Source organism: Bemisia tabaci, chromosome 4, assembly GCF_918797505.1.
Source record: "Bemisia tabaci chromosome 4, PGI_BMITA_v3".
In the NCBI taxonomy this organism is placed as follows: domain Eukaryota; kingdom Metazoa; phylum Arthropoda; class Insecta; order Hemiptera; family Aleyrodidae; genus Bemisia; species Bemisia tabaci.
Genome location: NC_092796.1, coordinates 53,063,560 through 53,081,437, shown reverse-complemented (window position 1 = coordinate 53,081,437; position 17,878 = coordinate 53,063,560). Strand labels below are relative to the sequence as shown.

At 36.9% G+C, this 17,878-nt stretch overlaps 1 protein-coding gene and 1 long non-coding RNA gene across 4 annotated transcripts in view; one reads left to right on the top strand and one right to left on the bottom strand.

Annotated features, from left to right (window-relative positions):
* LOC109034121 (uncharacterized) overlaps positions 1-6,880 on the bottom strand; it is a 28,542-nt gene extending 21,662 nt beyond the window's left edge. For both annotated transcript variants that reach the window (XR_011899805.1, XR_002009114.2), the window contains exons 1-2: positions 4,565-6,880; positions 4,244-4,335 (exon numbers count right to left, since the gene is read on the bottom strand). This is a non-coding gene — a long non-coding RNA (uncharacterized lncRNA). The remainder of the gene's footprint in view (positions 1-4,243; positions 4,336-4,564) is intronic.
* Sin3A (SIN3 transcription regulator family member A) lies at positions 1,171-17,185 on the top strand. Of its 2 annotated transcripts, none has more exons than XM_019047084.2 (4): positions 1,171-1,341; positions 3,716-3,853; positions 6,889-6,975; positions 9,583-17,185. In XM_019047084.2, the coding sequence occupies exon 4, from the start codon at positions 9,633-9,635 to the stop codon at positions 13,581-13,583; it is 3,951 nt and encodes a 1,316-aa protein (XP_018902629.1). In that variant the 5' UTR covers positions 1,171-1,341; positions 3,716-3,853; positions 6,889-6,975; positions 9,583-9,632; the 3' UTR covers positions 13,584-17,185. The 2 variants fall into 2 exon arrangements, with proteins under 2 accessions (XP_018902629.1, XP_072156156.1); XM_072300055.1 differs by lacking the exon at positions 1,171-1,341 and adding an exon at positions 1,916-2,188.
* The last annotated feature ends 693 nt before the right edge of the window (positions 17,186-17,878 follow it).

Below are 17,878 nucleotides of genomic sequence, written 5' to 3'. Positions count from 1 at the left end.
CCTAATTTTGGTGGTTCCCGGCGTTTAAAAGGTCGAAAATTCGTTTTAAAATCTGAAAGTCGTTTCTTACGGGGAAACGCCATTAGTGCAACAAGGACAGAAAAATTGTTTGGAACCCGAGACCGTAGTCGAAAGAATCAATGCTGGCTTTGACGTCACGACTGAATGAGTCCATTCCCAAGTCCAGGTCTCTCATCCGGGCCCCAGTCCAAGGACACGGGACTCACGGAGCGGGAGTGAAGCCTAAAAAGCAGCTACCTGAACATGCGAGCACAGACCTGATGACTAAACCGTACGCTAAATTCACGTAAATCAAGCAAGCGCGTCATGTCTCCCCATTATTTCTCTAGCTGCCAATGGAAAGTTTCGTTCGTCATTCACAGGAATCAAACTAGAGTATGTAGTGCGAATCCCAAAAACATGCTCGGCATGTGTTTACTTCGCTCGCTTAGAAACACCGAACAGCTGATGAGAGCACATCTACATTCTACTAGGGATTACAAGTAGATGTGTTCCAGGACCAGATCCGGCGAATATTCATTTCACGAGCGCGGGAACGAACGCCACGTCGTTAAATAAAAGGGGAAAAAGAGGAAAAAGCTTTGGTTATCATATATTTACTTAAAATGGCACTCGTGAGTTAACACAGAGTAAAACATAAGCCGTGCCTAAATTCTTACGGCTGAGGGTTACTCAATGAAACGCAATTTGAGAATTTGTTGCATTATCACGGCACGGGCATTCAAAAACAGAGGGGGCAGATGAAACGAATGACTGAAAATTGAGGGTTGAGTTAGGTCACTTCAACACTTGATGAGGCTGCTTTTATCAGATCACTGACGGAATAACGGCGTCTCGCAGAAGAGCTAAAAGTTTCAGTTTCACAAGAAGAGTTATGAGAAATCCCCCCCACTTGGTTTCTGAGTGCGAGCGCCGAGAGGAGAGTGCGGAATTCATGACACTGTTGCCGTACCGCTGTTGCCAATTCCCGACAAACTCACCGCTAATGAAGAGGAGCGAGAGAGAAGAACATGAAAACAAGATGGGAGAATGAAAAACGCCAAATAAAGATAAAGCTAGCACCAACTTTTCTCAACCTTGCCCCGTACCCCTCTTCCAGCGAACAGGTCCGATAGAAGTTGGCAACATTGCTGGAGGGGGTCACCCGAGTAAAGCGAGCTCCGCTTGTTGTAGTGCAGTCAGCAGTGAAAAATTGTTCTGACAACGGTGGATGTTTACTATGTGTTTTTGAGTTTCCTCTACCTTTTTCACTTAATTTTAACGTTCTGTCTGTAATTTTGCCGTAACTTTTGTGATAATCGTGGTGTTTTATTATTCGCAGTAAGTTGAAGCTCTGCGTAGCTCATTTTGTTATTTTTATAGCTCGAATATCTAGTTGACGCGTCGGTAATTCTCAGCCAAATAACATCCTGGAACGATGGTGTTCGTTTTCTGTCTGATTTCATTCGCTTGTCCTATTCTATGAAAGTTTTATTTCGTGTGTCCTACTTAATGCCCCATTTTTCTGCTTATCCTGCCAAAACCACCCTCAAAACTTTTGTTTACATCAGAAAGCTCTACTTTTCTCTGGCCTTAAGGCATATTCGAGGAGCCTATTTCGTCGTTTTTCAAGTACTCTGACCGTTGTAATCCCCTTATTTTGCCTCATTTTCGTGATATATTAGTTCGCTTTTTATTTCCTCCTAGTTTTTCGTTTATTCAGCGGTCTTATTACCCTCTCTAGCCGTTGCTTCCCTCCTCTCATGCCAATATAGGCTACCAGTTTTCTCATCTCAGCTCTCTCCTTTATTGCATTATCACTCGAATTTAATGCAAGCAAATCCCTACTTTGATAAACTCTCCAGGCCCAATACTGTTGTTTTTCTGTCCTGTTTAGGCTTTCAATGAAACTAGTTTCAAGTATATCTTCCTCTGGAGGCTATCACCTGTTATAATCAGTGCTACATTTAACCTCATCTTCCTCCAGTCATCCTTCTCTCAATGCCTCTTTAGTGTTGCTAAATCAATTTCTGTTCAGCCTTATGAGGAATCCACCTTTTTTTGCCACTTCGTATCGAAACTTGTGCAATTCACGAGTAGCATCCAGTTTGTCGATTTCCTGAGTAAGGGACTATCAAGGAAGGCTTTGTCCTTCCTCGCCTCCAATATGTGTATGCACATGCATCAGGTATGATGCTTATTTCATCCTCATTTTTCCTCGTTGAAAATTCCCTCCATTTCTTCTGATAATTCTCTAACCGTTAATTCAAATATCATTATGATCGGTCCAAGCGTTTTTATCTGAAGTCAGATTTTCATCTTGTACCAACCAATTCTCCAGAATCATCATTTTGTCGAAACTTACTTAACTGCTACTAAGAACAGCTTAAATGGCTTCCATTTCTTCTTCTTTTGGATCAATCGTGTTTGTGTCGTAAAAGGAAGGATGATAAAAGAAATCAGCTGTTTTATCTTTGCCTCTTATCTCCTGACTAGTCAGTAAAATGAGTGATTTAAGTATTTATGTTCTTCCAATTTCAGTTTTTCTCCTGTTAAATGTGAGAACTTGCTCACTATACGTAGGCTCCTCTCTATCCTTGCTGAATTTCCCATCCTTGTTGAGTGAATTGGCTCGCCCAGTACTAACTAGTGCTTGGGTGAACACCATGGTTTCTAACTTGGCCTTAGATGATTTTCTCAACGTTCAGCTAGCTAGAACCAAGGTGCTTCCTTTTTACCAGCAGTTAAACTCTGAAGTTTTGCAGAAATCAGCTGCTGTCCACAATTCTGGATTTCACTCACAGTTTGGCATTTTCGAAGCAGATGTATTGCCTTATTGCCAGTAGTTTCATTTCGCTCCGTTAAAATTCACAAACACATTATCACTATATTTTTTGTTGTTGTAATTTTAACCCTTTCATTTGTACCCAGTGACCGTCTATTAAGTCTGTGCTCATTACCTCTAATTTGATCTCCTCAATACTCAGCAAACTTGTTGGATCATTTTTATCGCAGTCCGGTCTGGATGTCACATCTCAGAAATTATAGTTTTTTTTGACTATTTTTACAGGCTGTACATATTTTCACATACCTTTCCATGTGATTTCAGTTACTCAATAAATTGATACTTTTCTGTACAGTGTGAAATCAATAAGTGTATAATTAAAAGTATTATAGTATTGTGGTCGCTGTATCTTGCACCTCTTTGTTGAGCTTTGAGAAATTTAAATTTCACTTCATTGTAGCCTCTATGTGAGTACTTGTCAACTTTATCTGGACTCCAACATAAAAAATCTAGAATGAAATCTAGAATTCAGAGTCTAGAATGTTGAGGATACTTTTTGCTGCTCTTAGCTTGTGTGTGAAATTGAAAGGAATAATGAGCACTTTTAAAAACTTGAGAAATGACTCGGTATTCAAGTGCATCCTCATTCTAGGTATCTAAGATTGAGAGTCTTTCATTGGAAACAAAATATAATTTTGATGGCACTGTGATATGCGTCCTCCCAAAGAGTGAACTCTTCATGAATATAAATTGTAATATTTCACATCTTTATCCTCATAGATAATGTCTTGCGTCAATGTGGCAACCTGTAGGTCTGCTTTAATTTTGAGTGATTACATCAGTGTGCTAGTGCATCTAATTTTATTTCCTAAATTCCTAGCAACTCTTCAACAGGAGACAGATTTCTAACCAATCTCTCTTTTGTTTCAGAAAATTTGTCCAGGCAATGAGACTGCAAAGAGCTTCAGCTGTTGAAGCCAAGTTTTAAATCAAAGCCAGTACATTGGCAGATTCTTGAGCAAGACATGTCCATGTTCTTCCTTCTCTTGATGTAAGAAGATTTCTCAGGTAAGATGCGTAGCAACGTCTTTCCCTCCATTTTTATTTTTTGTCAGCTGAGGTTAGATCCCCTTGAGTTCCTTTATTTTGTCCGAATAAGAGATTTGTAAAACCAATCTATGCTTTTTGACCCTTAAATTCGTTTCATCTGTCTTTGCCAGAAGTTATAGTGTTCCCTCCTTGTGAATTGCTTTGATAACTCTTAAAAAACTTATGCATTTTTGTGGAGAGAAAAAAATCCTTTTCGAGGAGCTCCCTACCAAGTATACTTTTTTATTGAAATTTTGTTTGTCTCCTAGTTTTACAATTTTGAATTTCTCTTAGCTGACTATACCTTTAGTTTTCTTCAACTGAGGGATATCAAAGAAAAGAAAAAAACTTGGATAGAAGTTTACTTACCTCACTAATTGTTTTGAGTATTACAAAGAAGTATCTTCAAATTGTGACATTTCATTAGTTCTTTAGAAACATTGTATGTGTCATTAATTTCCCTAAACAAATACGTACTTCTATGAATGAGTTAGAAATGACAGTGCACTTTTGCAAAGTGCGCCGGTTGAAATCATATTATCAACCCATTTAAACTGGACCGTGCATTTTATCTCTTCTATTTTTTATTTAATTTCCATCGGAAGTATCTTAAGTGAAAAGTTAAGATTCTAAAATTATTTTATCACAGAAAATTTTGATAGATATGTATGACTAATGAGATGTACTTACCTCTCATTCAAGAGGTTTGAAGTTATAATACAATACTCCAGTGGGAATGAGATCAGTAGAAATGATAGAGAAATAAACAATAACATTTGATGAACTGTTTTATTAACTTCTGTGGCCTGTAATGCTCACAAATTGCAATTATTTTAATGTGATTTTCAACTCTCTTCTTGGAAAGTTCTTTGGAGTGGACTGAGAGGAGACAGCAAAAACAACTGAAGCATTGACAGCAAACATGATTTATCATGAGACGTTTATTCATAAAAAAAGTGATAAAAGCTTTATCTCATACAAGTAGCAAGTGGGCTTGGCAGAGGAAGAAAGTACCAAAAAATTATGCAACTTTGATTAGTTCAAGCTATTAAATACAAATGTGAACTTTCATAATCAAGATAAGCAGTCAAATTGTTTTTATTTTCTCGGTAACTGTCATGCAGCAAAATGTTCATATCAAGCACAATAACTGGAAATCCCCCCCCTCAGGACAATCCGTAGTGTATGTGTAGTAAACATATGTAAAGGGAGAGAATTGCCATGCCTGTGCCGCTCAGATAGGTTCATCAGTTAAAGGCTTTTCATGTGTCTAATGTAAACAATTCTGATCACGAGAAATTCATAATTCCTATGTGAGATTTGAATGACAACACAAAAAGTGTAATTTTCAACGAAAATATCCATTAATGTTTGTTCAGAGCTCAATGGGCCTGTTGCAAACTTTTGGTAGAGCAAAAATGTGAGTTGTTATTCATAGAAAATTTCTTAAAAATCACAATGAGGGCATCGGTGAAGTCTGAAATGCATTCCTAATTTCACAATCTGCGCATGAAATTTGCACTTTTTTGAACTTCCCGCCTCAAAAACGATATTACAGCACAAATGAACATTTTGTTAGGGGAGTCATTCCATCTAACTCCTGCTCAAGAGGACGCTACCCAGTGTTTATCACGGCAGATGCTCCCGTGCGAAAGTCGAGGGGAGCTCAAGGTCAATCAAGGCGAATATCTCTCAATAGCCTTAGCGCGAGGAAAATGTGAATGTAAACACACTGATTGTTCACAGGTGGTTAGAATCTCGTCCCGTCTCACGTGTTTTGGCGGATTGGCGTCGGCCATGTTGAATATTGAGTAGCATCCTATTGAGCAGGAGTTAGATGGAAGGAATCCTCTTACAAAATGTTCACCTGTGCCGTAGTATCATTTTTGAAGCGGGAAGCTAAAAAAACCGCCAAAATCTTACGCAGATTTTGAAGTTAGGGGTGCATTTCAGACTTTGCCGATGCGCTCATTGTGATTTTTGAGACATTATCTCCAAAAAACAACTCTTATTTTTGCCCTAGCAAAAGTTTGCAACAAGCCCATTCAGAAGCGGGAAATGAGAAAATTCCCATCCCACTTAGAACTCAGTCATCATCTTGTTGTTTTTCTTTTGTCCACAACTAGGAGATGAGGGGCTACCATGAAAGCTTAAAACTTGCCAACCGATCACACAATGTGTGACCAATTGCACACTTTTTCTGTAGAAGGATTAAGATGGCAATACTCTCCCTTTATAGGTAGTCAAGTGTCAATAGATCAGGGCAAACGCAAGAAATTTGATGAAAAAGGCAGGAAGTTCGGAAAATCTTAAAACTTTAAATCTGAAAAAAAAACATTAGCTGACTACACAATCCATCTGAGTCTTAGCCTGGTGAGGGTTCAATGCTCTGAATTTCATTCTGGATAGTGAATAGAGGAAATTTTACTGGATTGAATAAATAACTTCGGAGGGGGGAAGTTCACATGTTTCTGTCATTGGCCACTTGTCATTTGGTAATTATTGCCCACAAATATTCATTCTCAGTTCTAAATGCGCAAATTGTTACCTAATGTAAATGTCAGGGAATTGTCATCATTTTCGTCAGGAACAATTTGGTGAAGCCAGAAAATCTTTTCTTGCTGAATTTGGAGACATTGTGCAAAATCATGTTAGAATTTTCTTAACTCCCTGTTTTCAAGTGATGTCGTTTTTCAAGTCATTAATTGTTGGCAGTATAGTATCTTAAGCTTAACAATGTCTAGTAAAAATGATATCAATTTTCTAATGTCGATTATGTTAATACCCTTAAGCAATCCTCAGCTGCCTAAAATTTGTGCCGTAAATTCTATGCTACCTACTCATAGAAGTTTCTAAAAGTTCATTCTTTTTTCCTGTCTTGAAATACAATAATCATTGCCGAGCTTTATTCATTTACTTAGTTATTTCTATTTTCTTCTTGCAAGCATGTTTTGATAGCCCACCTCTTATTTTTGAATGATTAATTAATCGTATTTCTTTCTCCTCTTTTTCAGTATCAAAATGTGAGGGTTTTTTTTCGCTATGTGGAAGTGTTACTACTATGTGGACTCTTATTTCATGTTAGACACTTCAATTAAAAGGTGAGTTTCCTAAATTATGCATGTAACCATACTTACTCTGTAATAAAACGTAACTCAGTACTTGATAGACTGAAACAAATGGACAGGAATAAAAATAAAACTGTGAAATATACACTGATGTTTTCCCAGTCCTTACGAAAGGTCATTTTTAATTAAAAAAAATTGAGTAATTATGGCGTTAGTTAGGATTTTGCACCGCTGGTAGGAATGCAGGGACAGGCCTGTTTCGGAAAGTGTACAACAAAGTTAATCTGCCATTTTGGAAATGGGATCCACCACTTAGTTAAAACTCACTTAGCATGTAAATTGAACCCTTGTCTTGTCAAAAAAAAAATTGATTATATTTTCCGGCCTGCATGAGCGTACATGTGATTACTCACGTAAGATAAAAACTTAATTTGCAACAAGGGACATAGAACTTCTACCTAATTTTTTCTGCTTTCACCGTACCATTTGTTTCTAAATAAAAAAAATATAGATGATCCTCTCTGATGAAAGGTTGCTTCATTCGAGGATAAAAGCAGATGCCACTTTTTTTTTGGCATAAACCAAATAATATTTCCAACCAAGAGGAATATTAAAGTATGAGAATTTCCCTATAGCTCATGATTGTGTCAGCTCCAAACCAAAACTCAATTTTATGCAGAGTTACTGTGACATGCAAAAGCTGTCATTATTTAACTTTATAAATCAGATAGAAATTAAAATTTACTTTGATCATACCCTTTTTAATTTGACTCTTCAAAAGTTTGCGAGCTATTCTCATCAATTTGTTTCGATTGGTTTTTTCCTTTTTATCTTTTTTCTCTCTGTTTTCTCCCACCTTTACTGGAAATTCCTTAAGTGCTTGAATAACAATCAACAATCAAACAAAATTGAGAATCAACTGATTCCTCCTAGTTTTACCGAAAGTATTTTAAGGTCAGAGGGAATTCTTTTTCTTGTTTGTCCTGTCAGTAAAAGTAAGCTTTAGAGACGGCGAGAGTGCTTACTTATTCGAAACACTGTAACTGTCATCAAATAAATATGAGGGAAAAAACCTTGAAATATTCACCATTAAAATAGTCAGTCAAAGTCCTGTACCTTAATATCAGGTAAAAAATATAAGAAAAAAAAATAGTTGCAAAGAAAACCAGACCTCTACTCAAGGAGCAGCAATTGAGGACTTATATGTGACAATAGCGGATGTCGAGTTTTCACATTGTGAGAAAATCGCGTTTGAAGTTTTGGGAGCTTTGCACTTTGCCGCTCGCAAAACCGAGAGGATTCTTATAAAGATTTTCATAAAGAGCAACTCCTTCCTGTGAAAACACATGTTTTACGATCTATGTAAGTGAAAAATTGAAGGAGTCACTGCAATTTGAAAAAAATGTGACATCCGCTGTTTTTACTGAAAACGGTTTTTTATGCATGAAACAAAGTCTTCAGGAAGGGTAAGGCTAGTGAAACAATTGAAATGAACCAAAAGTAAGTCAATGCTGAGTCATTTAATAAAATTGAACAAAAAAACTAAACCGTTTGTAACTTCTACAACAAAAATAAGAAACAAATCATAAAATTATTTAAAAAATCAACAATTTTGGCGAGAAGGTCCCGATAGTTATCCCGGCAGTTATCGCAAGTGGGTTCGAATCTCCACGGTGTCTTGCCACGCCAGCCAGGGAGAACAGTGGATTCTCATATCTGCTGTTTTTACAAATAACATGGTTTTCAGTTCATATTTGGACGAAAAATTGCGCTGGAAGTCTGAAACACTGCACATGTATTTTTGAGTGCGCCAGAATTCGTAAAAAGCGTTTGCCCTAAAAATGGCGGATGTCAGCGACCGCTATTCTTATGTATAAGTCGTCAATTGTCTTCGTGATGAAAAGGAATTACTCAATTTTTTTGTTGTCTCACCACTCCTTTTAGGTTTTCAAAAAATCAGTATGCAAGATTAGCCCGGGGGTTGAGAATGAAAGGCATGATTTCTGTTGAAAAAAAGGATCCCCATTTTCTCTCTAAATTGGACTTCTTTTTGCAGAAAGGAACTCACATTGCACTGCTGCTAAGATTTTAAAAAAAAAAAAAATTTGAAAGAAAAATGTGAAAATTATTAAACTGCTTCTATTTTTACTGTAATAGAATGCTTTCGTTTTATTACATACCGAATTACCGTTTACATTTCTTGAATTGAGAACTTGAGTGCGAACAGGGCACTTCTCCATTGCACTGTTTCAGAATGACTATCAACAATTTCTTTTTCTGTCAGGTAACTGAAACTTGAGATTTGTGCTAAAGATATTCTTAAATTATGAGGAATTTTCTGTTTAAGTTCCAATAGCTACGAATATTTTTTTTCCAATCAAGAGTAAAAATACAGAATAAAAAATCCTAAAACACAAAGACTAAGAAGTGCCCTTTTCACACGCAAGTCCTTGATGTATTTGCTATATCGAGTGTATAGCGCATATAATTTTCGTTACTTGAAAGGTACCATTCCTTTTTCACTTGCCTAACAGCTGGATTTTGAAGATTCTCGCTGTGTACCTATGCACCCAATTTTTCAAACACTGAAGAGCCTTATTTAATTAATTATTAATTTCCTTTGTGTTGTTTTAATTTCAGAGTAGAAAGATAAATTGGTCAAGGCAGTGCTATCAGGCTCTGTGCCTGCAATGCCAGCAGTAGCTCCTCCAATTGAGAGTGGTGGAGGAAGCACACCAGGAGCGCACCAGCAGGCAATGAGACATAATATTCACCGCGGGGCTTCTACGCCAACGCCCACTCCGTCCAGCATGGGTCCGCAGCAGCAGCAGTTCCAGCGGCTCAAAGTTGAAGATGCCCTTTCATACCTGGACCAAGTTAAGTATAAGTTCGGGAATCAACCACAAGTTTACAATGATTTTTTGGATATTATGAAGGAATTCAAGTCGCAGAGTATAGATACTCCCGGTGTTATAGCCCGTGTCTCCAATCTGTTCAAAGGTCATCCTGAATTGATAGTTGGGTTTAATACATTCCTTCCACCAGGATACAAGATAGAAATTCAGTCCAACGATCAAGGTTATTCATTCCAAGTCTCTGTTAGTTTACCGAGTCCGACTTCTTCGACAACATCAATGGCTCCAAGCACTCAAACCATCCACCATTCAATGCACGTTATTCCAGGAACATCACTTGTGACTCCACCTCCATCAACGAATCCCCCTCCGCCAGCTTCCGCTAAGTCAGCACACTTATCTTTAAGTAACTCCAATGTACAGAGTAATGTAATCCACCGGTCTCCCTTGGGTAGTCCTGCTGCTAGCAGTCCTGCGATCAACAACAACTACCCCAGCTCACTCTCTGGTAGCCCTCCTCTGAAATTAACACATCTAACGCCATCGCAAGTCCAAGCTCATCAAGCTGTTTCTCAAGCTCTAAGTCACGTAGAATCTGGTCATCCTACACCGCAAAATCAGCCAGTTGAGTTCAATCATGCTATCAACTATGTCAATAAAATCAAAAACCGCTTTCAAGGACAGCCAGATAAGTACAAAAGGTTTTTAGAAATTTTGCACACGTACCAAAAAGAACAACACGCCATCAAGGAAGGGCTCCCTGCTGGCGGGACCATTGGAGGCAAGCAGTTGACGGAAGCAGAAGTTTACTCTCAGGTTGCGAAACTATTTGAAAATCAAGAAGATTTGCTAGCAGAATTTGGGCAGTTTCTACCAGATGCAACCTCTCACCAAGCAATGTTGAGTGCCAAGAGTAGTGAATTTTCCTCCTTGCCACGCAAACCGTCTTTAAATCCAAAAATATCTGGTTATAATAATAGTAGCAGTAACAGCAGCAGTGGAAGCCCTGGATCCTGTCCCAAGTACCTTACTCATCATTCGTCTAGTACTGGGGTGATTACAGAACGTAGTGCCAGTTCCTTGAAAAGGCGATCGCCATCCTTTTCTAGTTCTCATCATAACATCCCTTACCATCACCATCCCCCTATAAAGAAACCTAAATTAGTGTCCCTGCGAGATATATCTCTAACAGAAGCTGGGAAGTATGGCAGTCTCACCGATTACGCTTTCTTTGACAAAGTGCGGAAAGCCCTTAGGAAACATGATGTGTATAATAATTTCTTGCGTTGTTTGATTTTATTTAATGAGGAAATAGTTTCGAAAGGAGAATTAATTCAACTAGTTACTCCCTTCCTCGGTAAATTCCCAGAGCTGTTTAGGTGGTTTAAAGAATTCATTGGTCAAGCTGAAGGCAATATGTATGTCCCTTGTGCGTTGAGTAGAAACGTCTCTCCTGTACACTCTCCATTAAATGATCCAATTCCTAATAATGCATTAAGATCAGACAGACCAACTGGCGAGTTAGCCATGGAAATTGATTACACTACTTGTAAAAGACTAGGAGCTAGTTACTGCGCCCTCCCTAAAAACTATGTTCAACCAAAGTGCAGTGGAAGGACACAATTATGTAAAGAGGTTCTCAATAACACGTGGGTCTCCTTTCCAACGTGGTCAGAAGACTCCACATTTGTTACTTCAAGAAAGACACAGTATGAAGAGTATATTTATCGTTGTGAAGATGAAAGGTTTGAACTAGATGTTGTAATTGAAACTAATGCAGCTACAATACGAGTTTTAGAAGGAGTGCAAAAGAAATTAAACCGTCTCTCTCCTGATGAAGTTAGCAAGTTTAGGCTGGATGATTGTCTAGGAGGCACATCTGCCACGATACACCAGCGAGCGCTCAGAAGACTGTATGGTGATAAAGCATCTGATATTATCGATGGCATTAAGAAAAATCCTAGTGTTTGTGTACCTGTGGCCCTTAGAAGACTGAAGGCCAAAGAGGAAGAATGGAGGGAAGCACAGAAAGGTTTTAATAAAATTTGGCGAGAGCAAAATGAAAAATTCTATTTAAAATCTTTAGACCACCAAGGCATGAACTTTAAACAGAATGATCTGAAAGCCTTGCGCTCAAAATCGTTGTTTAATGAAATTGAAACTTGCTTTGATGAAAGACACGAGCAAGCAGAAGATGGGCATCCAAATCATGGCCCTCATTTGGTGCTACAATACAAAGACAAAAGCATCATCGATGATGCAGCAAATCTTCTCATTCATCATGTCAAACGCCAAACTAGTATATGCAAAGAAGATAAACAGCGAATTAAATCTCTTATCAAGCAATGCATACCTGATTTCTTCCACCACCCGCGGCAAGATCTGAGTGAAGATGAACGGGACAAAGCCGATGCAGAAGAATCAAAAGAAAATATAATTGATGATACCAACGAAGATTCAAATGGCAAAACAAAGAAAGTAAAGAACACTTCGAGAAGATCCAGTGTTAGCTCATTAAAGGAAAACACAAACAATACGAATAATATTGATGAACCCAATCTGCCCCTACCGCCACATGCAGTCTGCTCGGATCCAGACGAGTGCTATACCTTGTTCTTTGGGAACAACAACTGGTACCTTTTCTTTCGGCTCCATCAAATTCTCTGTGATAGATTAACCACCATGTACGAAAGGGCAAATATAATCGCCCAAGAAGAGGGGAAATACAAGTCGCAAAGTAAGAAATCCACTGCAATTGCTTTAAGATTGAAACCAAAAGTGGAAATAGAATTGGAGGACTACTACCCCGCATTACTTGACATGGTGAAAAATGTCCTCGATGGCAACATGGAGCCTACAAACTACGAAGATATGCTACGGGAAATGTTTGGTATCCACGCATATGTTGCATTTACGTTAGACAAAGTTGTTTCGTATGCTGTGCGTCAGCTACAACATCTCGTCACTGACGAAACTTGCCAAGAGTGTTTGGAGTTACACACTAAAGAAAGCCGGAAGGGAGGAACTGGGGGTCCCTGCTCGACTGCGTTCAACAGGATAATGGCAGAACAAGCATATCAGCGGAAGGCAGAAATGGTTCTCCTGGATGAGAATTGTTTCAAGATTGTAATCTACAAGAAGGATTGCAAGTTGACTATTGAGTTGGTTGACAATATTGACAACGACCATGAAGATGCCGATGACAGTCGCAATGTTTCAAAGTGGTCAGAGTACGTTGATCAGTATGTTGTTAACCACTCGAATGCTTTTTTACCAAATAACAGTGGCGATGAAAAGGAGAAGTCAGAAAATTGGAAAAGGAAAGCTGTTTTTCTGCCACGGAACATCAGATTATGGAAAAAGCACCTAGATGAATGCAAAAATTTCCTCAGCAATGATAGCGTGTCTCAACGCCCGTTTTCTGTTTGTGATAATACTCAGTGCCGCTTCACAACGAGTCGATACCGAATGGTGTTTGTAGTCAAATGTGAAAATATTTTATGCAGGAATGAAGCCATGACGCGAGCTAGAAAGTCTCACCCATCAGTTAGTAAAAAGTTGACCGGTAAATTTCAAAGTTGGCATGAATCTTGGATACGTGAAAATGTGTCCAAGTCTCAGATAGATGAAACTAACGAATGGTTACTCGGGCGTGCTCCTGATACGGCACCAAATCTTACTCGTATAGCAAATGATAATCCTTTGGACAAAGCGCCATATCGACCGTTCAACAGGTATCGAGTCACTATGTTCGCTAAAAATTGTCCTCCAGTGACGAGTGCGTAAACTGTTTTTAAACAATGAACCTGTAATAGGCTGCTGTAATATATTGCTTTTTTTATTTTATTTTCCGCTCTCATCAAGTAATTACTCATACAAGTAATTTATATAAATAGTTATGAATATTTATATTTATAAATAATGTTAATATTAAAAAGAAAAAAGAAAGTAGAGTATGTAATAAATAAACGTACATAAGAGTGAATATTATAATACACAAGTGATCTCAACTTGTAATGTTTCTTAACTGTACAAATCAGAGGAAAATAAAAATAAAATCTATTTTATTATTAGTTGTGTAATACTAGTAAATATTTTAAGTAAATTATTTCTTTTTAATTTATTAACTATTTTGTATGAATGAAAAACTTAGGTGTAAGTTGTAAAATAATGTAAAAAGTAATTTAATCAGGATTTTACAAACGTACAATTGAGCGTCTGGATGCACAAATGATGTTACTCTGTTTCAGTATTACCATTTTTTGCTTTTGTCTTTGGTGATTTTTCTAAGCCCATCCATGTTGAGATGAATTTTACAGGATTTTCCTTTTTTTTATTTCTGCGCTGAATGATCCATGGATTAAATTCGTCGTAGCATGAATTTTTATGGGCCAAGACTGTAAAATTTTTGCAACAAATGGAATTATTGTCGTCAAGTGACATGTGTTCTGCAGCCAACAGTCCAATTGATATCATTGATCATTTTTTTTTGCAGCAATTTTTCCCCTAGGAAGTTAAATGCTCTCGTTTACCTCGAGTTTATTAGTTGTGTATATAAATCATGATTAATAACATTATCCATACACTTACTATTAATATGTCAATGTTATTCTTGTGTAGCCTAATGTTGATTTCATTTTTTTTATTTATTTATTTATTTATTCTTACCCAGACATATTTTCCATCTACATAATTATGACTTTGCGTTTAGTTTCAATTAAAGAATTACAAAAAAAGAAAAAATTGAGTAATTACAAATCGCTACCCAACTATCTTTTTTTCCCCTTCAAAAAATAAACTGATCAGCGGCCCCAGCCTCTCCCCTGCCAGGCTGATTTTCATATTCTACTTTTTTTCTCTGGTGGGGAAATATTAGGCACCATTTTTCTCTTATTATCAATAGTAATTTGAACTTTCCACAATCAGTGCAAGCATTCTTATACCTCCATCATACATTTTTCCTTGTGTCCATCTCAGAGAAGTTTGTTGAAGAGAACATCTAAATTGAAGCTGATATGAACAAAATCCTTCAGTAATCTTAAAGTTAGTTCGTATATCAAGATAACTTCCACAGCTGCAAGATGATAAATGCTGTGGAGGAAATGATCAAGAGTAAAGTATGATACTGTTGATGTAGTGCTTTTTGTTAATAGATAATCCAACTGCCCTCAAATATGGCTGGTTCAAAGACACTCCAAAAATAATTTCATGACCCAAGCTTTCTGAGTATAATTCATAGTATAGTTCATTCAACTTTTAATAGTTTAAAAGATCTGCCCAGGGGTTTTTTCACTTTCTTTACCGCACTTTTATATGCCATCACTCGATGGAAATAAATTTTCATCTGCTCGACAGATGTGGCCAAGTGTAATGAATGAACTAGAGAAATCCAAGCTGAACATGGAACATACTTTCAGCATTATTAGAATTTACTATATAGTCCTCTTCATTAGCTTTGTATGTGCTCCTGTTGGGTTTCAGTGTCTTTTAAACTTGCACCGAAAAAGCAGCGTTATATCCATGTTCAACTTAATTTTGGAAGTAATTTCATTGCAATCATGTCCAGAACTAAATGTTCTCTCACTGAACAGTCAGTGACGCAGTGATTTTCGAAAAATCAATTCTAAACAATCCGCTGAAGTACAGCTACTTTATTCGGGATCGAGGGCTTATTTTTTGTTTTTTAAGTAACTTTGTAATATGATCCAGTAACTGTATTTCATCATCTGAAAAGTAATAAAACTGTTCCCTGTAATTGTCCTGGTAAACCCAACGTTGGTTTTTTTGGAGTTGTACTTTTCTCTACTCAGAATGAGATCAGTTTTTTTTATTTTTTATTTACACAGCATCATTAAAATTCTTTTTTTCACAGTTTCTCAATTTATAATGAAAGAATTTTATATCTTGACTAAATCTTGCTGAATATATGTCACAAATGTTTTACATTTTCTGACCTAAGCGTTGTTGCTATCCTATAATTGGTTGCAGTCAGTTTCAAACATGCGTATGATAACTAGTCATCTTGACAGTTTTCATAGTCTTCCTTTTGTCCCAGTCTGATTTTCAAATGAGAGAAAGTCGTAGTTCTAAAAAAACAAGTTTCGTTTGGTTGAAACCACAAATCTCGCTTTGTCTAGTATCCCATATTGTTTGTGAAATCAAGAAAACATGCATCTCAGTTTACCATGTTGCAAATTTCCTGCAAGATTTTATTCTTATGCAGGAAAACCAACTGATTTTATTTTGAGAGAATCTGCATGACTACCTCTTTTAATTCCATGAAAAATTGGTTGCATACCGATAGATTTCTTACATTTGAAGGGAGGGGGAAAAAAAGAATCACAGCCACAGAGATGCACGTTTATCTAATTTTAAAATCGACATTCAATATCATTTCTGATGTTCTTCAAGGATTATTTGTTGCATTTACTTTCATTTTATCGTTTGCTCTCCAATTTTCTTTCTTTCCATGTCATAGAAGGTTTTTTTTCTTTTTCATTACCTGAAGAGCAGTGTATTTATTTACTCATGAAACGATTGTTGTGAGACCTTGCATCTTTTAACAAGAGATAATTCCTGTGCCTGGAATTAGAATCGTTCAGTTTATTTGACCAAAATTCAAGGCAGATGATCAGAGGAGCATGAATCTTTACTATCTTTTTGCATAGATCCCTCTGAATTTCAGCCAATTTTTTTCTTGTGCCAATACCAGTCATGTTCTGGAGCATCTGGTTTTCGTTTATGCTAACATTACGATGTATATTGTTGAAGTGAACCTATTTTTTCCCTCTTCTTGCGAGAAGCGAGGAATGTTCATTTTGGAATTTTGCTTTACCATCCAGGAGCAATTTGTCTGCCCTCTTGAATTTTGGTACATTTTCCAGCTCTTTTAATTTAATTTGACTGTTCGTTTCCTCGCAGACATGTTATGAGTTGTGTGCCGTGATCTAGTGATGATTTTTATCAATGACTTCTTTCTATTAGCTCTCATTTTATTGTCATCAGTAACTTTCAAAAGTCTCTAACATATCTGTCCATAATAGACTCAACGTAAAAAGTTACTAGCTCCTCATTTTTTGTCTGCAAAAAGATCGATACACATTTCTCAAGTAGCAATTTTTGCTCAATTTTTTATATCTATTAAAGCATGAAACCATTTGTCCTAATCATGATAATTCTAGAGGCTCTGTAATAAAAGGTCATCGGTATTCTTGGATTGTGGAATGCCTGGTTGTTTTCCTTAGATGATCTTTTCCATTTGGTTGGCTGCTTGTACATTTCTAAGTTTCAGACGTGTGTAAATATCTGTAATTTTTATGAATGATGTTTTAATTTTTTAAATCTCTTTGAACTCTATTATTAATAAACCTGTGTTTTAAAATATACAAGGTCTGGCCTAAGTTTTCTGTTACTCTTCCTTTCCTTAGTTTTTCTTTTGAAATTTAATGGTTTTTGAAATGATATGATATCAAATCAGGATTTTCTAGAATTCTAATTCTCCTCTCTGGGGTCGTTCATAAAATTCTTATAGTTAAATTTTGCATTTTTTGACCCCCCTCCCTCATGATGCTTTCCTATGCAGGTCCCTATCTTTTAACATGTGAGAACAAAATAACTCAACGTTCCCTCCCCCCAGAGCTTTACACATTTTATGAATGGCCCTTGTTATCATTTTGTAATGCTGTTCAAGCTTTTTTTCATTTCAAGAATTTGAAGTAACATTTTGAAATATTCTTTTGCACCATCCTGCTGGAATTGAAATTTGAGGTGTTAGTCTTGGTCCGAGAAAACTACGACTGTTGTTTCTTCTCCACTTGGACTACCTACCTACTGTTCTTACAGTCAGAAATAAAGCTGTCGGAAAAAGAAAGGAAGAATTTTGGAAGAAATGCTCTTTCTTGGAGAAGATGTGGTTTAGGACTTTTATGTCGCCAAAACACCTTTAAGGTTCTTTTGGTGTGTTTTCTTTTTAAAACTATTTTTTTTATCTTTTTGAAACAAAACACTGATTTTCTCTCAGTGCACCTCGTCATGGAGAGACAGCTACTGAAATAATCTTGACTTTAGCAGTGTTCAAATAT